Source organism: Lissotriton helveticus, chromosome 3_1 (assembly GCF_964261635.1).
Source record: "Lissotriton helveticus chromosome 3_1, aLisHel1.1, whole genome shotgun sequence".
NCBI lineage: Eukaryota > Metazoa > Chordata > Amphibia > Caudata > Salamandridae > Lissotriton > Lissotriton helveticus.
The window spans coordinates 1866178147-1866196453 of record NC_136061.1 but is presented as its reverse complement, the minus strand read 5'-3'; the positions used below and the strand labels follow the sequence as shown (position 1 = coordinate 1866196453).

The window sequence follows — 18307 nt, the reverse complement described above, 5'->3', positions numbered from 1 at the left end:
ATTGGGACTCGAGCCTGGAAGAACGCGGATATCCCTCATATGTTAGATTCCCTGACCTCTTCCTGCCCTCAGGGAGGAGATACTCCTGCACTATCAGCCTCTGAATTCCAGGATTGGATTCGGAGTGCCGCTGATCAAGTGGCCCCGGAGAAACTCACGAGATTTAATAGAGCATCTCCGTCGGCTGCTTGGTATACTGAAGATCTTAGACTTCATCGGCAACACTGCAGGAACCTAGAAAGGCGTTGGAGGAAAGTCTACTGCCCCATAGCCAAACAAACCTATAAAGATGCCCTCACAATATATAACAAGCATTGGAAATGCAATAGGTCTCGCAGCATTAGAGTTAGTGCTTTTAGAATTGTTCTCAGGGCCTATGGACTTTCAAGGCTACAGATAGCATCTGCCATGTGCCTTAGAGGAACATTTATGTTTTAAAAATGTATTTGACAAATAATTATCGATCCATAGTTCAGCGCCGGCGAGATTATGCATTTTTGATATTTTTTGTTGCTGCACAGGCACTCGTGAGCATCATCTTTACCAGACTATACTATGGGTGGGCCGAGAGTTAGGCAGTCCAGGATCTGGGTGTTGCCATTTTAGAATGGCCCCTTACTTGCCAACTGATGGAGAATTGTTGGGTGGTCTCACTACTACTCGCTGATCTTGTAATTCATGCTCTAATACAAATGAACACTAAATAGCTTTTTATTCACCATCTCAGCAAGAGGCCAACAATTGAATAAGCAGAGTGTGAACCCTTCAGTGAACAGCACCAGTGTAAGTTGTGGATGACTTGAGGATTGTCGCTCATATTTTAACAGATTCGTAACTATTTCACATACATCTTTTTAGTACGAAAGATTCGCTGTTTTTTATTTTCTCATCTCTGATGCATTTTACTTGTTTCTTTTCATTCCTGCATAAACCATAGAGCCAACTCGGCACAAACGTGTTATAATGTGGTCAGAGGGAGGGGCACTAGATGACGAGATGTGGACTACCGCCACATTATGCAAGCTTGCCAGAGCCTCTGTGCCTTGTGGTAAACTACAGCTGTTCTTGAAGTGCTCAGAGCTGCTTCTTCATTCAACGTAAGCCATCGCTTCACTCCAATGAGAGCATCTGAGCATCCTGAAATTGACGTCCTTTGCATAATAAAAGTGTTTACATACCTCAAGCTTCTTTCTCTAGGATTCTTTCTGTAGGATTTCCTTCTGTTTCCTGCTCAATGGTTTCTTCAATGAAATGTTCTTAATTGCTTGTTTCTTTGCTGATTTTTTGGAGAGCAGAACTAGAGCACAGCTTGTAGCTACTCCTTTCAGTCTTTCGTCATATTTCAGTTACTGGTGCGTGTACTGCATCATTGAGGCACACGGCCCTGGTGCTGGGTGTGCAGGGTCGATTTTTACATTGACACAAACATGGGAAATAAGTGGTGCAAATTGAAATTATACTGTTTTCGTGCATGCTATTTAAAAAACAAAAATACGCTATTCCCTCAAAGTTATTACCAGCAAAATAACGAGAGTGTAGTTTGCACAAAGCTCTAAAATAGCACTGGAAACAAAGACAACAAGTGAAAGCAAGTTGCGGTAAAGCGGGTTTGGGCTTTCATTTAATGTTATTCCCGAAATGTGCTCCAGGCAACACGTTAATCTCTTTGTACGTCGTGTTTGTGCTGCATATTTGGAGGCTTGACAATAACATGCTAGTTGGGGCTGAGCAACACCAAAATGGTTAAAGGGACTGTAAGAAGCGACGGTGAAAGGAAAACAAACTGCGAGGGGTGGAAGGAAGGAGACAATGTAAAAAAAATTCAAATGAAAAGAAGCGAGACGGGTCAATTACAACAAACTGGTGTCCAGCACCATAGCATTTACATTGGCAATGCTGTGCTTCTGTCAGAGGGTGGTCAGAAGGCAGAAACAGCAAGGGTCCGGAACCGAAAGCAACGTTTAAAAAAAGTCAAAATGTTATGGACTTCGCCACGTTGTTAAGTGTCCTGACATATTCCCTCCAAGCGCAATGCCGCTGCCAGCAGCGGCAGAGCAAGAAAGTCAGCACAAACAAACGGTGCGAAGAGGTGGCTCAACATATAACGATGCCGACTTTGGAGCAGGAGAACAGGGTAACGATGCCGACTTTGGAGAAGGAGAACAGGGTTCGAGCCTCAGCGTGGGCGGCATCATTAATTATAAATTAAATAAACTGAGATCTCCTGCATATTAAATATAAATAAATAAACAGCGTGCGTGGGGTGAGGGCAGGAAGCTGCCAGATATGGAAATACCAGCATCAAAGAAAACAAGACGGAGGGAAGAGAGGGGAGAGGGGAGGGGGGAGGAGAAATGCGACACGGCGGGAAGGGGCAGGCAGGATGACTCAGGGGAGGGGGCGGAGCGGGGCAGAGCGGCATGTGGGTGTGAAGAAGCCGGGCCTTTGAAGTGAAGCTAAGCTTCACTTCAAAGGTGTCGGAGGAATGCGGGCGGCTGTGCACGCGCTTTTAAGCTCAATGCACATGCGCATTGAGCTTAAAAGTCACGGGCACTGCAAGGAATCGCCACGATTCCTTGCAATTTAGATAAAGTGTAGATGAGCCCCTATAGTCTCGCTTGCTCGATGCGCATGCGCATCGACAGGCGAGACCTAAAAAGGCGATTATCGCCCGAAAAACTGTCTTTTTCTCGGCACAAATAGAGAATGCCACAAATTCTGCTAGAGAGCTGTTCTCTGTCGTCACGACTCTGTCCACTCCCTCTACGGGATCGGGGGTCGAACCCTCACAGACCTTCTGCAATGATCTCTCCACATTCTTCACCACAAAGGTGGCTGATATATATTCCTCTTTCGAAGGGGATACCAGGACTAAACATAGAGTCTGTAATGAGGAAAAAGTAATTTCTGATCGCTTTCCCTGTTTTACGCCCACCACACAAGACAATATTATCAGACTCATCTCCACCACTAAGTCGGGCTCCCCTCTGGACCCTTGTCCTCCTTCCGTGATGGCAAAACTCACTGAAGTGATCTCGCGTCCACTCATGGAAATTTGCAACATTGCATTCCAGACAGGTCAATACCCCAGTCCTTGGAAGAAGGCTGTAATCAAACCCCTTTTGAAAAAACCTTCCCTGGACCCTACAGCTGTGGCCAGTTACAGACCCATTGCGTGTCTGCCCTTTCCTGCCAAAATATGCGAATCTCTGATGAACAAACAACTCTCAGAGTTCGTCGAGGCTCACCAACTCCTCGACGAAACGCAGTTTGAGTTCAGGAAAGGGCATGGAACGGAGACCGCCTTGATAAAGGCCTCAGATGAGATCAGGGCTATCATGGACCAGGGAGGGGCGGCTGTCCTGATCCTTCTGGATTTGTCTGCAGCCTTTGACACGGTCGACCATGGTATCCTGGTCGACCGTGTCACAGCCTTGGGGATAAATGGTATGGCCAGGGACCTTATTTCATCTTTCCTGGAAAACCGTACCCAGACAGTGAGGCTGGGAGATTTCTACTCCCCGATCTCTGCACTCCCTTGTGGAGTCCCACAGGGCTCCTCGCTAAGTCCTATGCTATTTAACATCTACGTAGCGGACTTGGCGAGGGTAATAAAGGCCCATGGGGTACGGCTCACATCCTACGCAGACGATACCCAGCTGGTTCTGGCAATCCATAGAGATGGCCCTATTGTGGCAGCCAACTTCCAGAGAGCCATGCTCGAGGTCAGCACTTGGATGGCCTCGAATTGTCTGAGGCTTAACTCGGATAAGACCGAGATCATGACCTTCGGCAGGCTCTCTCCTGAATGGTCTTCTATCTGGTGGCCTGAAAAGCTGGGCCCTCCACCTGTCCCAGTAGAAAAGGCCAGAAACCTGGGAGTGATTTTTGACAGTAAACTGTCTTTCGACCTCCACACAAACAAGGTTGTCTCTTCAGCATTCTTCATTTTGAAAAAAATTAAGAAACTATTGCCTTACCTCCCTACCTCAGCTGGGAAGACCCTGGTCTCTACCTTAGTTTTCTCAAAAATAGACTATGGGAACGCTCTCTTTTTAAACACACAGAAGCGTGTCCTAATGAAGTTGCAGTCTATTCAGAATGCGAGTGCAAGGATTCTTCTTAACATTCCCCGTCGCAAGCCCACCACTCCTGCCATTCGTCATCTCCACTGGCTGAGAGTCGAAAGCTGTATCAAATTTAAGGCCCTCTGCATTGCCTATAAGGCAGTACATGGCGTTGGACCCAGGTTCCTCACAGAAGCCTTTCAGCTATACACCCCCAAGAGGCAACTAAGATCGGCTAACATCTGTCTCCTCCCTGTACCGCGTACAAGAACTGCCACCTGGGGAGACAGACGTTTTCTGGTGGCCACTCCAAAACTTTGGAATCTCTTGCCATTGGCTATTAAAACTGCCCCGAACCTGATGAGCTTTCGCAGGCTCTTAAAAACATGGTTGTTCAACCAGTAAGTTAATGGCTGATTTCTAATAGCTCACAAGCGCCGAGACACCTTAGGGTATTTGCTGCGCTATAAAAATCTCGAAAATAAAAAATAAATAAATAAAGTGCATAACAATAAAAAAAATTAAAAACATACAAATTTAGCACCCTCGATAGAACGCCGTTGGTAAACAGAATAATAAATATATACAGTACAAAGACATATATATCGACCAGAATAAATACAAAATACCAAGTTCGATAAAATAATAAGGTTGTCATATACAGTGACCTCTTAGCAGTCAGTGAGCACAAGGCAACTTGTACCTTCACTTTTCAGGTCCACAAAATCAATGTACATCAGAAAATGACTGTTTCAACATTATTAAGATTCTGTCAATTGATTTGCAACATACACGATAACGGTACGATGGCATTAAAAATACCCATATTGTACAAGTATAGCTAAACAATATAAAACATCCTTTGGATAAAAATCATATTAAGAAAAAGATGAATTATCATATCCGGTAAAATACTGTATACCCTAAATAATCGGCAATCCCAAATAATGAATATTATTGTAATAATAACAATCAATGTATCTAACTACGATTGTACTTCATAACCATAATGTGCTAGGTGTCTCAGATCATCAAACAATCCTAAGTAGCAGCTACTGGGTGGCAGTCGTTAAATATTGGCTATACTTGCAAATTAATTAAGGCTGGAACCTCTCGGGCAACGTGGGACCTGAACTGCTGGCGCCTAAACTAGACACTCATTAGAAATCAGCTCACTGAAAATATAATAAGTGCTGTAGTGTCAGATTTTTTAATATCCTCAATGCCACCCTAAACCGTCTGATTCCCAGTCTACAGCAGACAGAGCGAATCCATTTTTTGCGAAGAGTGTGATATTATTTACAAAAAATTCAAATATGTTCATCTGTCTCCAGTGCGTAGCCACAGGCTGGGCAGGAAGTTGTATCTGTATTTGTTACCCAAACATTAAATGACCTTAGGGGTAAACAGCCTAATCTAAATCTCACACAGAGACTTTTAGCCAATGTGGGTCAGATTCTATTGATTAGATGTCTTTTTATGGTCCAGAAAGATTCAGTGAAAAAACAGGCCAGTCATGTCTTTAATGGAGGTAACTCTTATTTTATGGTCATTGAGGTGGTTGCCTTCATCTAAAGCCTGACTTTCAATAACTGAGGAAAAGGTGTTCCGGGATCCCGGCAAATGCACAGGAATATTGTATGTGTATGAATATCAATGTGGATCCTATGATACAGACATTTATTTCTGAAAAGCATTTGAAAGCAACTGTCCTACAATATAAGTTTAATGATGAACAGTGAATAACTTCACACTGATCCGATTCTATGCTGATGCCGTTTATAATTCACATTAGTATTCCTACTTATTATCACAATTTTATGCACACTCCATAAGAAAGGTTTTAATGGATGTATTGACTTATAGGCTAAGTGGGTGTAGTTAGTATCCAGAGCATTCTAGCACCTGAATATGGGTCACAATATTAAGTGTGCCATATCCATTTGTATTATATTTCCCTTACATGACACTTAGTAACCCTGATATGGTTCTAAATCCCTAATTATCTTCTGCACCTTATGGGTGGTGGTAGCAGGTAATAGATGTCTTCAGGATCACAGTTTAATTTCCATTAAAAGGTGTCATTTGAACCCAATGGTTATTGAAGTTGCCTTTGGTTTGACATCCCTAGCTGCAACAAAGGCTATGTTTCCCCAAAACCACAGTTTTTTATTAGTATAATTTAAAAATAAAAGGAGTGGATAGTGGAAGGAGCAATAGTGATCACAATCACTTACTTATATGTACTGATCAAGTTGATAAATACCTTGAATTTTGTTATAGACCAAGTGGGAGAGTTCCTCGCACCCAATAGCAGAAGTAATCAGGTTATTTTGAGAGGCACCGGGAGACAAGAATTCACCGCCCTGAAAAGTTCACAGGCTTTAATGGAGGCGATAGCAATAGATAACGGAATAAACTTTTTATGAGGCTTGCGTTCAGCATTATGAAAGTTATTTAGAGCCTCTTTGTAAACTGCTTTAGCTTCTACGTAGTATGATTTCCTCCACATGCGTTCAAGGTGATTGCAGTGTGACCTTTCTACTTTTTACCATGAAACAGAAAAGGGTTCTGGTCCTTAATCAGTAAGGGTAGACAAAACTCTAAATAATACATCAAAACCACTGCCAATACTGAAGATTATTTTTCATCACTTGCACCAATCACACGTGACACTCGCCGTGATTGAAAGATAAATCAATATTTTTTATTTTTTATTCTCAAAGATTTTACTTCTTATGTTTTCATTTAATTTTTTGTTGAAGGTACAAACAATCCATGTGATTATTTGCATGAATGTCTTACATTTCTTTAAGACCACAACAAACATTTAACACTTACAAAAGCAGAGAAACATCACATATGCAAATTTTAAAATATTATCACGACATGATAATATACCTAGGGATGTTCTCTATGTACTCAATGTACGGCAGTCGGGGGGTCCGGGCCTAGTCCGTACCGCCCAGAATTACACTCCCTTCTTTGAGAAGAGCTGAACTGAGAACCCGTTGGCTCTTCGGCACATAGTTTTCGGGGGTTGTTGGGGGTTTTATTTTCAGGGGGAGAGGGTGGTGGTGAGGGGACGCAGTCGGTTTATGGTTCCACAGGGGACACTGGACAGCCAGTCAGAGGTGGCGGGATCACCCAAGATACTAGGCTACCGGGAGGGGGAGGCACGAATACACGAGATCAGCTCACGAGGGAGGTCAGAAGGGTGGGGGACGGGGGACACAAACGCCAAATGTTTTCATAGCGTCATGGAACCTTAAAGGCCTGAACTCGCCCCACAAACGTCACAAAATCGGGAAATACATTCATGATTATCAGTTTGAGGTTGTGGCACTACAAGAAACGCACCTCAAAAAGTCAGAGGAGCTCCGGCTTCACCACAAACATTACCCTTTAATCTTCAAATCCTCTGCCAGCACCAAACAAAAAGGGGTTGCTCTCTTCTTCCGTAACACGGCCAAGTTCGAACCCGAAGCGATAAAGGCCAACAGGGATGGGAGAGTGATTATGGTAAAGCGGAGGCTACGAGCACCCTATGTACTTTTATCTCCCTATACGCGCCTAACTGGGGACAAACAATATTCATGTCCTCCATATTGGACTCAATTAGCGTGTTTGCAGAGGGGCCAGTGGTTCTCCTATGAGATTTTAGCCTGACATGGTATGCTGATTTAGACAGCTCTCAATCTCATAGGGCGGCTATCCACAGTTTCTCCAAAGGGGTCAAACAGAAAAAACACACATTAGGCTTGCGCGATGCCTGGTGAACGCTATATCCTACCACCAAAGACTACACCTACTTCTCGCACGTTCACCAGTCCTACTCCAGTATTGACTATATCTTTGTCAGTCAAACGTTTCTGAGCCCCTTGCAGGCGGCTCGGAGTTTCCCAATCTCAGTTTCAGATCACAGCCTAGTGTCCATCAGTCTGGCTTGGGATAGGACAAAACCAGGCACATCGAGATGGTGCTTTCTGGGATGGATCACTAGGTACAAAGTCCTGCAAGACGAATTGAGGGGCTCCATCACTGAATACTTCGACCTAAATCTCCCACAGGCTACTTCACAGCAAAATAGTTGGGACGCATTCAAAACAGTACTATGGGGTAAATGCACCCAATTAACGCAGCCCTAAAAAAACAGAGGACTAAGGAAAGAGAAGCGCTCGAGGGGTAAGTTGAGGTAGTAGAGAAAGCCCATAAGGTATCGCCAACCCACACACTGCAGCGACAGCTCACCACGCTAAGATGCGCCGAATACACACTGTTGAAATTACGGCAAACATCATATGCGCATGGCGGTAAAGTAGGGTCCTATTTAGCTATGCAGCTGCGAGAGAAAAGGGAACGCAAATATATTGGGGATCTGGGATGGGGACTGTCTTATCACCCACTCAGAAGAAATCAAAACCAATATCTTTGGTAAGTTTTATGGGGACCTCTACCTTGACACCCACTCCAGATATAGCCCTGCATATACACTATCTCGATTCATTGGACCTCCCCCACCTCTCCCCAGAGGACAATGAGCTGTTAAATGATCCTATTATGGCAGAGGAGGTCTGGCAGGCCATCACCAAACTCAAACTCCATGAGGCCATCAGGCCTTCAGACCTGATGGTATGACGGCGCAGTTCTATAAATCCCCCAAACCTTATCTCACTGAGCTGTTCAACGCCATAGCAGTGGAAGCCAAGGTTTCGACCTCGTTGGCGGAGGCAGTAATATCGTGTATTCCCATACCTGGGGAAAAACCCCAGAGCTGCGCCTCTTATAGGCCTATTGCTTTACTCAACCTCGATGCAAAACTTTATTTAGTGATTCTGGCCACCAGGATGGAGGACTTCATGCCCATACTAGTCCACCCTGATCAATCAGGCTTTATAAAGGGAAGGCAGGCACATGACAACATTCGAAGAACCATTCACTTAATTGAGAAAGTTTCCAAATTTAAACTCCCAGCAATCTTGGTGGGTCTGGACTCTGACAAAGCCTTTGACAGGGTGGATTGGTCGTTTCTCTTCCTCACCATGCAGAAATTTGTCTTTGGGGGGAAGATTTTTAAATATGGTCAAGGCTAACTATCATCTCCCACACATCCTGAGTACATGTCAACGGAAACACTTCACTCCCTTTTTACCCTTAATAGAGGGAAGCAACAAGGATGTCCGCTCTCACTCTTTTATTCACTCTTAGCATCGGACCCCTAGCAGTTCAATTCCAAGCAAGCGAGGAGATCAGGGTAATAAGGTTTGGGGGTACAGAACACAAATCATCACTCTTTGTGGATGATATTTTGCTTATGCTCTTGGAGCCACGCTCCTCACTTTGGGCGGTACAGGAGGAGCTGAGGAAATTTGAAGCAGTGGCAGTTTTTAAAGTCAACCTATCAAAATCCTCTATATTAAATCTCACACTCCCTGAAACCGAGGCAACGAGATTAAGAGACCAGACTTCCCTGCAGTGGGCTAAACGCTCCCTTTTGTACCTGGTCATCCAACTTACCCCTAGAATTGAAGACCTATACAAGGCCAATTACCCCTCTCTGGAGACACAACTTCAACAAGACCTTAAGAGATGGAGGCCCTTATGCATCTCCTGGCTTGGACGAATAAACGCAGTCAAGATGACAGTCCTACCAAAACTTCGATACCTTTTCCAAGCACTCCCTATTGACCTTGACCACGATCTCCTGCCCCGATTACGCTCGCTCATGACTAAATTTATTTCACAAGGGGGGAGGGCACGACTACCCTTTCATGTGCTACATTGCCCAAAGAAAGAAGGGGAGGGGGGTGGCCTTACCAGACTTCGCACTTTACTATCAAGCGGCCCATCTACGGGTGGTTGTAGAGTGGTCCATGAGAGAATCCGATAAGCACTGGCTCCACATGGACAGGGCAATAGTGGGCAGATCAATCTGGGATGTCTTGTTCCACATTACCTGAGTCCATGTTCTGGGTTGTCTAATCATTGGGGGTATTGAAGAACCAATGAGACACTGATTGCTAGTCTGGTAGGAGATTTTGGAAACTGAGGTGAGTTTTGGTACACCCTAATTCACTGAGGTTCTAAGTCTCTATGCACAGTTCTGTGTAGGAGCAGAATTCCTGCGACAAAAAAAGACGCAAACTACACTTAAAGTATAGGACGAAATCCCGAAGAGGGAGGGCTGGACCTCTTTCCCCTCTCCGTACACCCCAATTCACTTTAAACCTGCCTTCCCACCTGCAATGCGCGAAAGACCTTTTGATCATTGGTGAGAAGGGAGCTGCTTAATGATCTCAGACATGTTTCATAATTATGATGTGCTAACACTCTAGAGTTGCATAGGGGCCTTCCAGGTAGCGCAAAGCGAGCACTATCAATACCTCCAGCTTAAACACTGGGTCTCCCTCCCACAAATCAGAGGCTGCCACCAGAGAACACACAGCTATAGAGAAGCTGGTATGAAGGGCAGGTACCATGAAAGGAGCAATCTCCTCACTATATGCCATGCTATTAGCAACGCTACACGCCCCAAGCGCACTATACATGACATTCTGGGAACAGGTGATAGGTAGGGATATCACAGAGGAGGAGTGGAAACACATATGGGGAGACCTTACTAGGCACAACAAATCAGAGGCTCTACAGAAAGCACACTATAAGACACTCCTGGACTGGTACCTCTATCCCACTAAACTCAAACAGATTTTTCCAGACACCTCGGACCTATGCTGGCGAGGCTGTGGCCTGCTGGGGGACTTCCGTCACATTTGATGGGACTGCCCTGGCATCTGTACTTATTGGGAGGAAATACTTTCACACATCAAAGACATGCTGGGGTACCCCATCCCGACGACCATGGAGGGGGTCCTGCTGGGCATTAGGGATCCTGATCCCTAATGCCCTGAACACCAATCTAAAACCAACAAGGCAATAATGTGGGCCTGCTTGGGGGCGGCCAAACTGTTGATAGCAGCAGCGTGGAAGAAAAAAGACGCGCCCGGGATATCGCTATGGCACACACGCATGCCTATGGAGAATTCTCTCCATGGACCGGCTGGCTGACATTTTCAGGGACGAGTACAAGAATTTCAAGTATAAATGGGGCCAACTAGTATGCCATATGTCCAGCAGAATGCCCTCGGCGGTCTGCCTCGCCTCGATACAAGCCATGCACCTCTTTCAATTCTAAAAGAGGGCCGGATGATCTCTCTTGGTAGAGCTTGATGAACAGTAGTGTCCCCGTGAGGATGTATTGTCAAGCTCTAACCGCCTCAACTCCAAGACACATTCAAGCCCCCGACAAAGAATTCTAGAAACACCACCATTATCAGGGAAGGGGAGGAGGGAGGGGGTCACCCCTAAGTTTTGATGTAATAAAACAGGTATTTCTTCTTCGGAACATGGGGGTGGGGGGGCGACGGGACTTCTCAACACGTGAAACTGGACTTTGAACTAGCTGCTGGTATAGACCTGAGGTCCCGCGCACCCTACTGTGCTTTTTTGCGTTTTTGTTGTACTTGATAATGATGCTAAATAAACAGAGCTTCGAGAAAACTCCATTACCGAGGCCCAGTAGCCCCTGCCTGCGTTGTGGTCTCTCCAAATGAGGGGGGGCAGATTTACAAGCCCCATGCGCCTCTTTTACGCCGCCGTTGCATCACTTTTGTGACGGAGCAGCGGTGCAAAGCCAGCGCCATGCTGCGGGATATTTACAACGTGACGCATCTGGGAGATGCATCACGCTGTAAAGCCCTGCGCCACATGTAGGCGTTCTGGCGTAGGCGGAGTGTTCCGGCGCTGGAACGCCTCCTAATAGTGACTGAGTTATGTTATGTTAAGGTGTTTTATATAGCGCAAACAGTTGCCCTAGCAAAAGTGCAGCGCCGGCGCTGAAGGAAAGACTGAAACATCACTGTGCAACACCAGCTAGTTAGTGGGGAAGAGAAAAGTCTTGATGGCCTTCCTGAATTCTAGGTAGTTGTTAAAGCCCCGAATCTGCACGGGAAGTGTGTTCCATAGCGTGGCAGCTCTATAACGAAAGAAGCAGCACCAGCCCGGGCTCTTCGAATCCGAGGGACCACCACCAAATGCTGGCCCTCTGACCGAAGGGGGCGTGATGGAACATACAAGATTTCACTCAGTCACTTTTAAGGCCATACTGCATCACAACCCTGCGCCTGCTTGAAGCAGGCAAAAGGATTGATGCAGGATGTTAGGGAAAGGGCACCCCCGAGCGTTGCTGGAGCTGCCTCGCGCTTGTGACGCAAATCCAGCAATACACCGCCTTTCCGACAGGGGATGCGACACGCATCTGCCAATCCGTGCGCCACTGTGCACCGCAGTGTAAATGCGGCGCTTCAGTGGTGGCGCACGGGTGGGCAGATGCATTGCAACTCTTCTGGCGCATCCCTGCTGATCAGCAGAGATGCGCCAGAATTAGTAAATCTGCCCCGGGGTCTGTCAGTGACCAACAAAAAAGCACACAATCACAGCACATTGTTGCCTAATGGTGGTGTCGAAAATTCACAATAGCACTTGTGCTTATAGCCTAAAGGCTGACAAGATGTTTCACATGCAGGGAATTATATGTTTAACTGTTTTAACCCCTTCACTGCGGCGGCTATTCCGCCGCAGCGCTAAGGGGGCGGGGCGGCCGCGCGCCGGCCGCATGCTGGTGACGGAACCGCTCCGTCATCAGCCGCGGTTGGGCTGTGCTCATGATGGAGCGGTTCCGTCATGGCCCCGCCCGCTCGATAGAACGACCAGCGCAGGCGCGGAATCCGCGCCGCGCAGGCGCGGCGGCCGGGCCATGACGGAACCGCTCCATCATCAGCACAGCGCCACCGCAGCTGATGACGGAGCGGTTCCGTCATCAGCATACAAAGGGTTAAAATGCACTAGACTAAAAGTCTAATATTTATAATTTATGGAAACAAACCAATTCCATGTTAGTAAAACGTTCGCTAAAAATCTTAAAAGTTGCTTGATACACAGTAAATGAGTTCCTTTGGTTCTGGAACCTTATAAGGTGTGAAATTTAAAATCAGCGATCTGAGAGAGAGGGAGGATGTGTTAAATAGAAACTTGGATGCTGATCAGGTTCCCATCTAATAGAAAACAATTAATAGAAAATTAAAGATCATGCTCGACGTTACTGTGAGAAGTGAATATTAAAGGGTGTAGTGCAAACCTGCAAGACAAAACATTGCTATGGAATTATTTAAGCACTTACAAAAGAAGACAGAGACAGATTGTGTTAACAAGTAAGAAGAATATGCCTTGTCTTACCTTACAGACACAATTAGGCTGTTGTTTAGCTTCAGTTGTTTCAGATTAGGAAGATAGGCACCTGAAGGAACAAAGGCACGTTTTTATAGACAGCTGGTAAGAGGTATTAAGAATGTAAGCACATGCCAGACATCATAACAGCCAGCTGGCAGAAGGTTCCATCCATGAAGGACATTGGCATGACAGGTTCTTTCCACCCACAGTTCGTACAATGAAAGTAATGGTAACAACTATTTCACACAAAATGCCAACTTGACCAGTTTAATTACTTCAACCCTATTTGAAGAGGATGTATATTTCGTTTTAATCTTCAGAATTCATTCATACCCTGTCTCCTACATATTAGCTCTTTCCATTTTCTATTTTCCGTCTTTGTAAAACCAGGATAAAATCTTGATTTGTGTGAACAATAAAATATAATCTGCTATTCTTAATTCCTGAGCACTCTACTCCTTAGGGTTATTACATATTCATTGATCAGAAGTAGAACTGGTATTATTTCTGCAGTCGTAGCTTCAATTTGTACGTTACCTCCTTATTTGCCTTACAATCTGATGGGCACAAACTGGTGCATGCTCAAGGTACAAGCCCTTCAATCCCTGTTGGCCACAAAGTAAGCTATGTTTTCTGTTTTGAGCATTTCTTCGTGTTTACTTTGCAGGTTGTATTCTCTGTCTCAACTGCGAGGGCAGGCATGTTCCTGTCATCCTGCACATCCTTTGTCTGTCAGAATCAAGAGCCCGATGGTTTAGTCAGGTGGGGACCTTTGCAAGGAGGTTCAGGCGTAGTGTTTCTGGATCTTACAATGTGTTAATTTATTGGTAAATATATTAAACTGTGTAGGACTTAAGTGTGGGTATCTTCTTTCATATGTTATTCTGTATGGTACTTTTCAGACCCTCTTTTGGCTCGACAGTGCAAACAGGGGTAGCTACCCCCCTAAGTGGGGGTTGAGGCTGTTTGTCACTGGTGTCTTGGGGTCCGTCCTACTATGAATCTGCAAACTACACCATATACATCCCTTCTGTACTTGACTCTCATGGTAGCAAGAAATCAAAAGCTTCTCAGGAAGGTAGTGTGGAGAGTCAAGAGCTCACAATTTAACAGTCAATCAACAGACACAATAAAATACTGTAAAGTCTATTGTGCAGGTTGGCACAATGTTGTTTCTGAACTAGATTTCTTTATACAGTCCACTACAGGAGTTGCACTGAGAGACCAGAAGACCCCTCATGACGGACCAGTTCCGGCTTTGCTCCTGATGGCAGTCATTTGCTTTTGAGTGTTCATCACTTTGGCAACACAGCTGGGCTTCTCCTCCTGGACAGTCTGTCTTCCTGCAAAGCCAGGCACTTTCCTTCTGCCTCTAAGCAGGTAGGCAGACTTCCAAACGCAAGACCTCTCACCTCTGGGAGACTGGATGTCATGCAAACATCTGCACTGGTTACACAGCAGCTCTTCAAGTACTCTGCAGATCACATCCTTCCTCTAGCAAAATGAACTGGAGCAAAATGGGATTGTTTGATTCCAACTTTTATACTCATTTTCCAACAGGGGAAATGGATCTGCTGCTTATGTTTTGGAACAGGTTTGTGGTGATTTATTTTTAAGTGTCGTTTTCGAACTGTTGTGCAGACACAGCCTTTGAACAATGTAAATGCTCCTGCTGCAGGTAGTGAGGTTGTCTCCAAGCAGGAGCATTCAAACAAAGGCACAAAGATCTCTACATCTGGCTGTCATCAGCATTCTTGAAGCAGAAATGGTTGTATGACAGAACCACACATGCAATTACCATGCATGCCTTTACAACACCTTCAATATAACGCATGCTTCATTACCAGGCATGCATTTAGAGTGAACATTTTTACAAAGCATGTCCTTTTACCACAGATGCCTCTACCACGAAAATTGGTTGGCAAAGGCACATGCATGGTAAAAATGTAATAGGTAGGTATAATCCCTAAACATGTGTGTGTCTCTCTCTCTCTCTCTCTCTATATATATATATATATATATATATATATCTGTATATATATATATATATATATATATAGAGAGAGAGAGAGAGACAGTGAGCGAAAGAGCGAGAGAGAGAGTGAGAGAGAGAGAGAGAAAATGGTAACACACAGCCGCGGCCCGTGGAGGGAGTTCCGGTGGGGCAGAAAGGCGGGGCGGGTGAGGAGCAGGGTGGGGGGTGCTAAAAACCAGAATATGGATAATTGGAGGTAAGTAAACAATTTAATTAATAAAACAAATTTCGCAGCGCGCGCTGCATCGCATTTTGTGATGCAGGGCGTGCTACGAAATTCGTTTTATATATTAAATGCGTTTCGACCACCAACGACAATCTCAAAGCAAAGTAACAATGGATGTGGATGTGGATGTATATGTATGTATATATATATATATATATATATATATATATATATATATATATATATATATATATATATATATATTTTTTTTTTTTTTTCCAACACCGGGTCCCTCAATCCTCGGGACTCGTTTTTTCCAAATAAGAGCACTCAAAGCCTCTCTTGCGTGGTTTGCCAAAGTTTAATTCGATTTCTTCGCAATTTGGCAAGGTTACAAACGCGTATATATATATATAACATCCAAACCTTTAACGTCGAGATAAAAAGAAAAGGCGCTGACTCCGTGAGCTTCACGAAAAGGGAATTTTATTTACCCTGTGCAGATGGCTTAACGCGTTTCGGCGGACAAACCGCCTTGGTCACAACAACTTCCCATATAAAAACGACAGTTTATATACATATGCACAACTCCATCGTCGGAGCAGTTTGATGACGTTCATTGTTTACATCGGCTGTTTAATAAACATGGAAGAAATCTTTTTACACATGATTCTAATGTAAGATTTTGTCGTGCTTGGGCATTACTTTATGAATGAAATCTACTGCAAGTGCAGTTTGCGATTATTATACATGATTGTAAATTAATTCAACTTTCTCAGATACAATACATCGCAAAATCTCATATTTCTAAATACTCTATGCCCAAAACAATGATGATGAACTCATTAACAAATGCACGTGCCAATATAGATGCATATATGTATGTGACCAACAGCCAAAATAATAATTTTAAAAGTGCTAAAAATAAACACCAACTGTGACTAATTGCATTGTTACAGAATAATCGAACCACACTTTGAGTTTGTCTCAGTACTTAAACGTTATATGCCTTGCAAATTACCACCATGTAAATCATCTATAATTCTGACAATTAATTCAAAGTGACAATAGAATTATTGAAATAGAATTAAGCCCCAGTGGGCAAAATCATTGTTGGCTCATTATGTGCTTTCATGTATACACCATAATTCATGATAATTTAAGACCATTCAGTACAAAATTGTGTGGGTTCATTATACATGATTTTCCTATTCTACTTACCCTGTGTGCTCCTAACGACTATTGAAATTAAGAGTGCCTAATGTTTTTTAATTGAAGTGTGCTGATACTCTGGTATTACACTAGTATCCACACTGTGAAGGTTCAGAGGAGTGGGATACGTGAGTTAGCATGGAGCCAATCTATATTAATCTACTCATGAAATTACAGGTAACGGGCTACTTTCCAATAAAATGTGATGTTACAGGTGTACACTTAAAGCTTCGTCAGAATTTAACCCGTTTGGTGTTTTGGTGTCGAGAAGAATAATATATCTCGACTCCAGCCTCCTAAGTGCTAGGAGTCTATTGCCACCTCTGATGTTTTTGCTAATACTATCGATCACAAAGTATTGCAGGTCTTCTGTTCTCCCTTTATGAAAAGCGTTAATGTGGCGAGCCACCGGATAGCTTTGATCGTCATTGGTCACTGCTCTCAAATGGTGTAAAATTCTTACATGGACCGGATGTAGAGTGCTTCCAACATAACGCTTTTTACAAGTACACTGAAGGACATAGATTGCGTAATCTGTCTTGCAATTGTAGGCCCCTTTCAACTCTAATGGTGTTTTCCTTAATGGAAGGTGTACTTTGTTAACATTGACCCCGTACTGACAAGCTTTGCACTTAGTGCACTTGAAAAATCCTTTCTTATTGGAGAGCCAATTAGTGTTTTTTGGTTGGCTCGGAATGTTAGATACCAGTTCCTGTTTCATGGATTTTGCCCTTCTGTAGGTAATCTGCGGCAACTTGGTACATATTGTTCCTAATGCAGGATCACTACGCACTATGGGCCAGTGCCTGTACAAGATTTTACGTACTCGGGTATGGTAGGCATTGTACCCTGTGATAATTCTAGGTGTCTCATTTTTTTCTTCTATAGATGTTACGATTGATTTGTTCTGAAACAACAGGCTCTCTCTACTCTTCGTTAAGCATTTATCTTCTGCTGTTTTTAACACTTTATCTGAGTAGCCTCTTGTACGTAGTCTCTTGAATAACTGATCTTTGGATGATTAAAAACCTTCTTGCGTACTACAATTCCGTTTCATTCTGAGACACTCAGCATAGGGGATACTGGAAATCAGGCTGTGTGGGTGGAAACTTCCGGCATGTAAGATGGTATTGCCGGAAGTGGGTTTTCTGTAAGTTCTTGTTTGAATCTTGTTCTCAGAAACAAATAGTTCTAAGTCCAAGAAAACAACAGAAGATTTGCTGGTGTTGCATGTGAACTTTAAGTTCAAAGAATTCTCATTTAGTTTCTCAGCAAATAATCTTGCACTTTCTTCACTGCCCTTCCACAGCAAAAAAATGTCGCCAATATAACGACTGTATTTCAACACATTGTTGGACATTTCTGTGCTGTGTTCTGCCATGAGTACTTGCTCCTCCCACCAGCCCATATGCAAATTAGCATAGCTGGGGGCGAAGCAAGTACCCATGGCACTCCCCTGAATCTGACGATAGAGAAGCCTGTTTAACATAAATGTATTGTTTTCGAGACACCATTCCACCATCTGTAATAACATGGCTGTGT

At 44.1% G+C, this 18307-nt stretch overlaps 1 protein-coding gene across 2 annotated transcripts in view; it reads right to left on the bottom strand.

Moving 5' to 3' along the window:
• LRRC56 (leucine rich repeat containing 56) overlaps positions 1-18307 on the bottom strand; it is a 650173-nt gene that overhangs the window by 494707 nt on the left and 137159 nt on the right. For both annotated transcript variants that reach the window (XM_078682840.1, XM_078682841.1), the window contains one exon: positions 13359-13419. In XM_078682840.1, coding sequence (XP_078538966.1) covers positions 13359-13419 — 61 coding nt within the window. The remainder of the gene's footprint in view (positions 1-13358; positions 13420-18307) is intronic.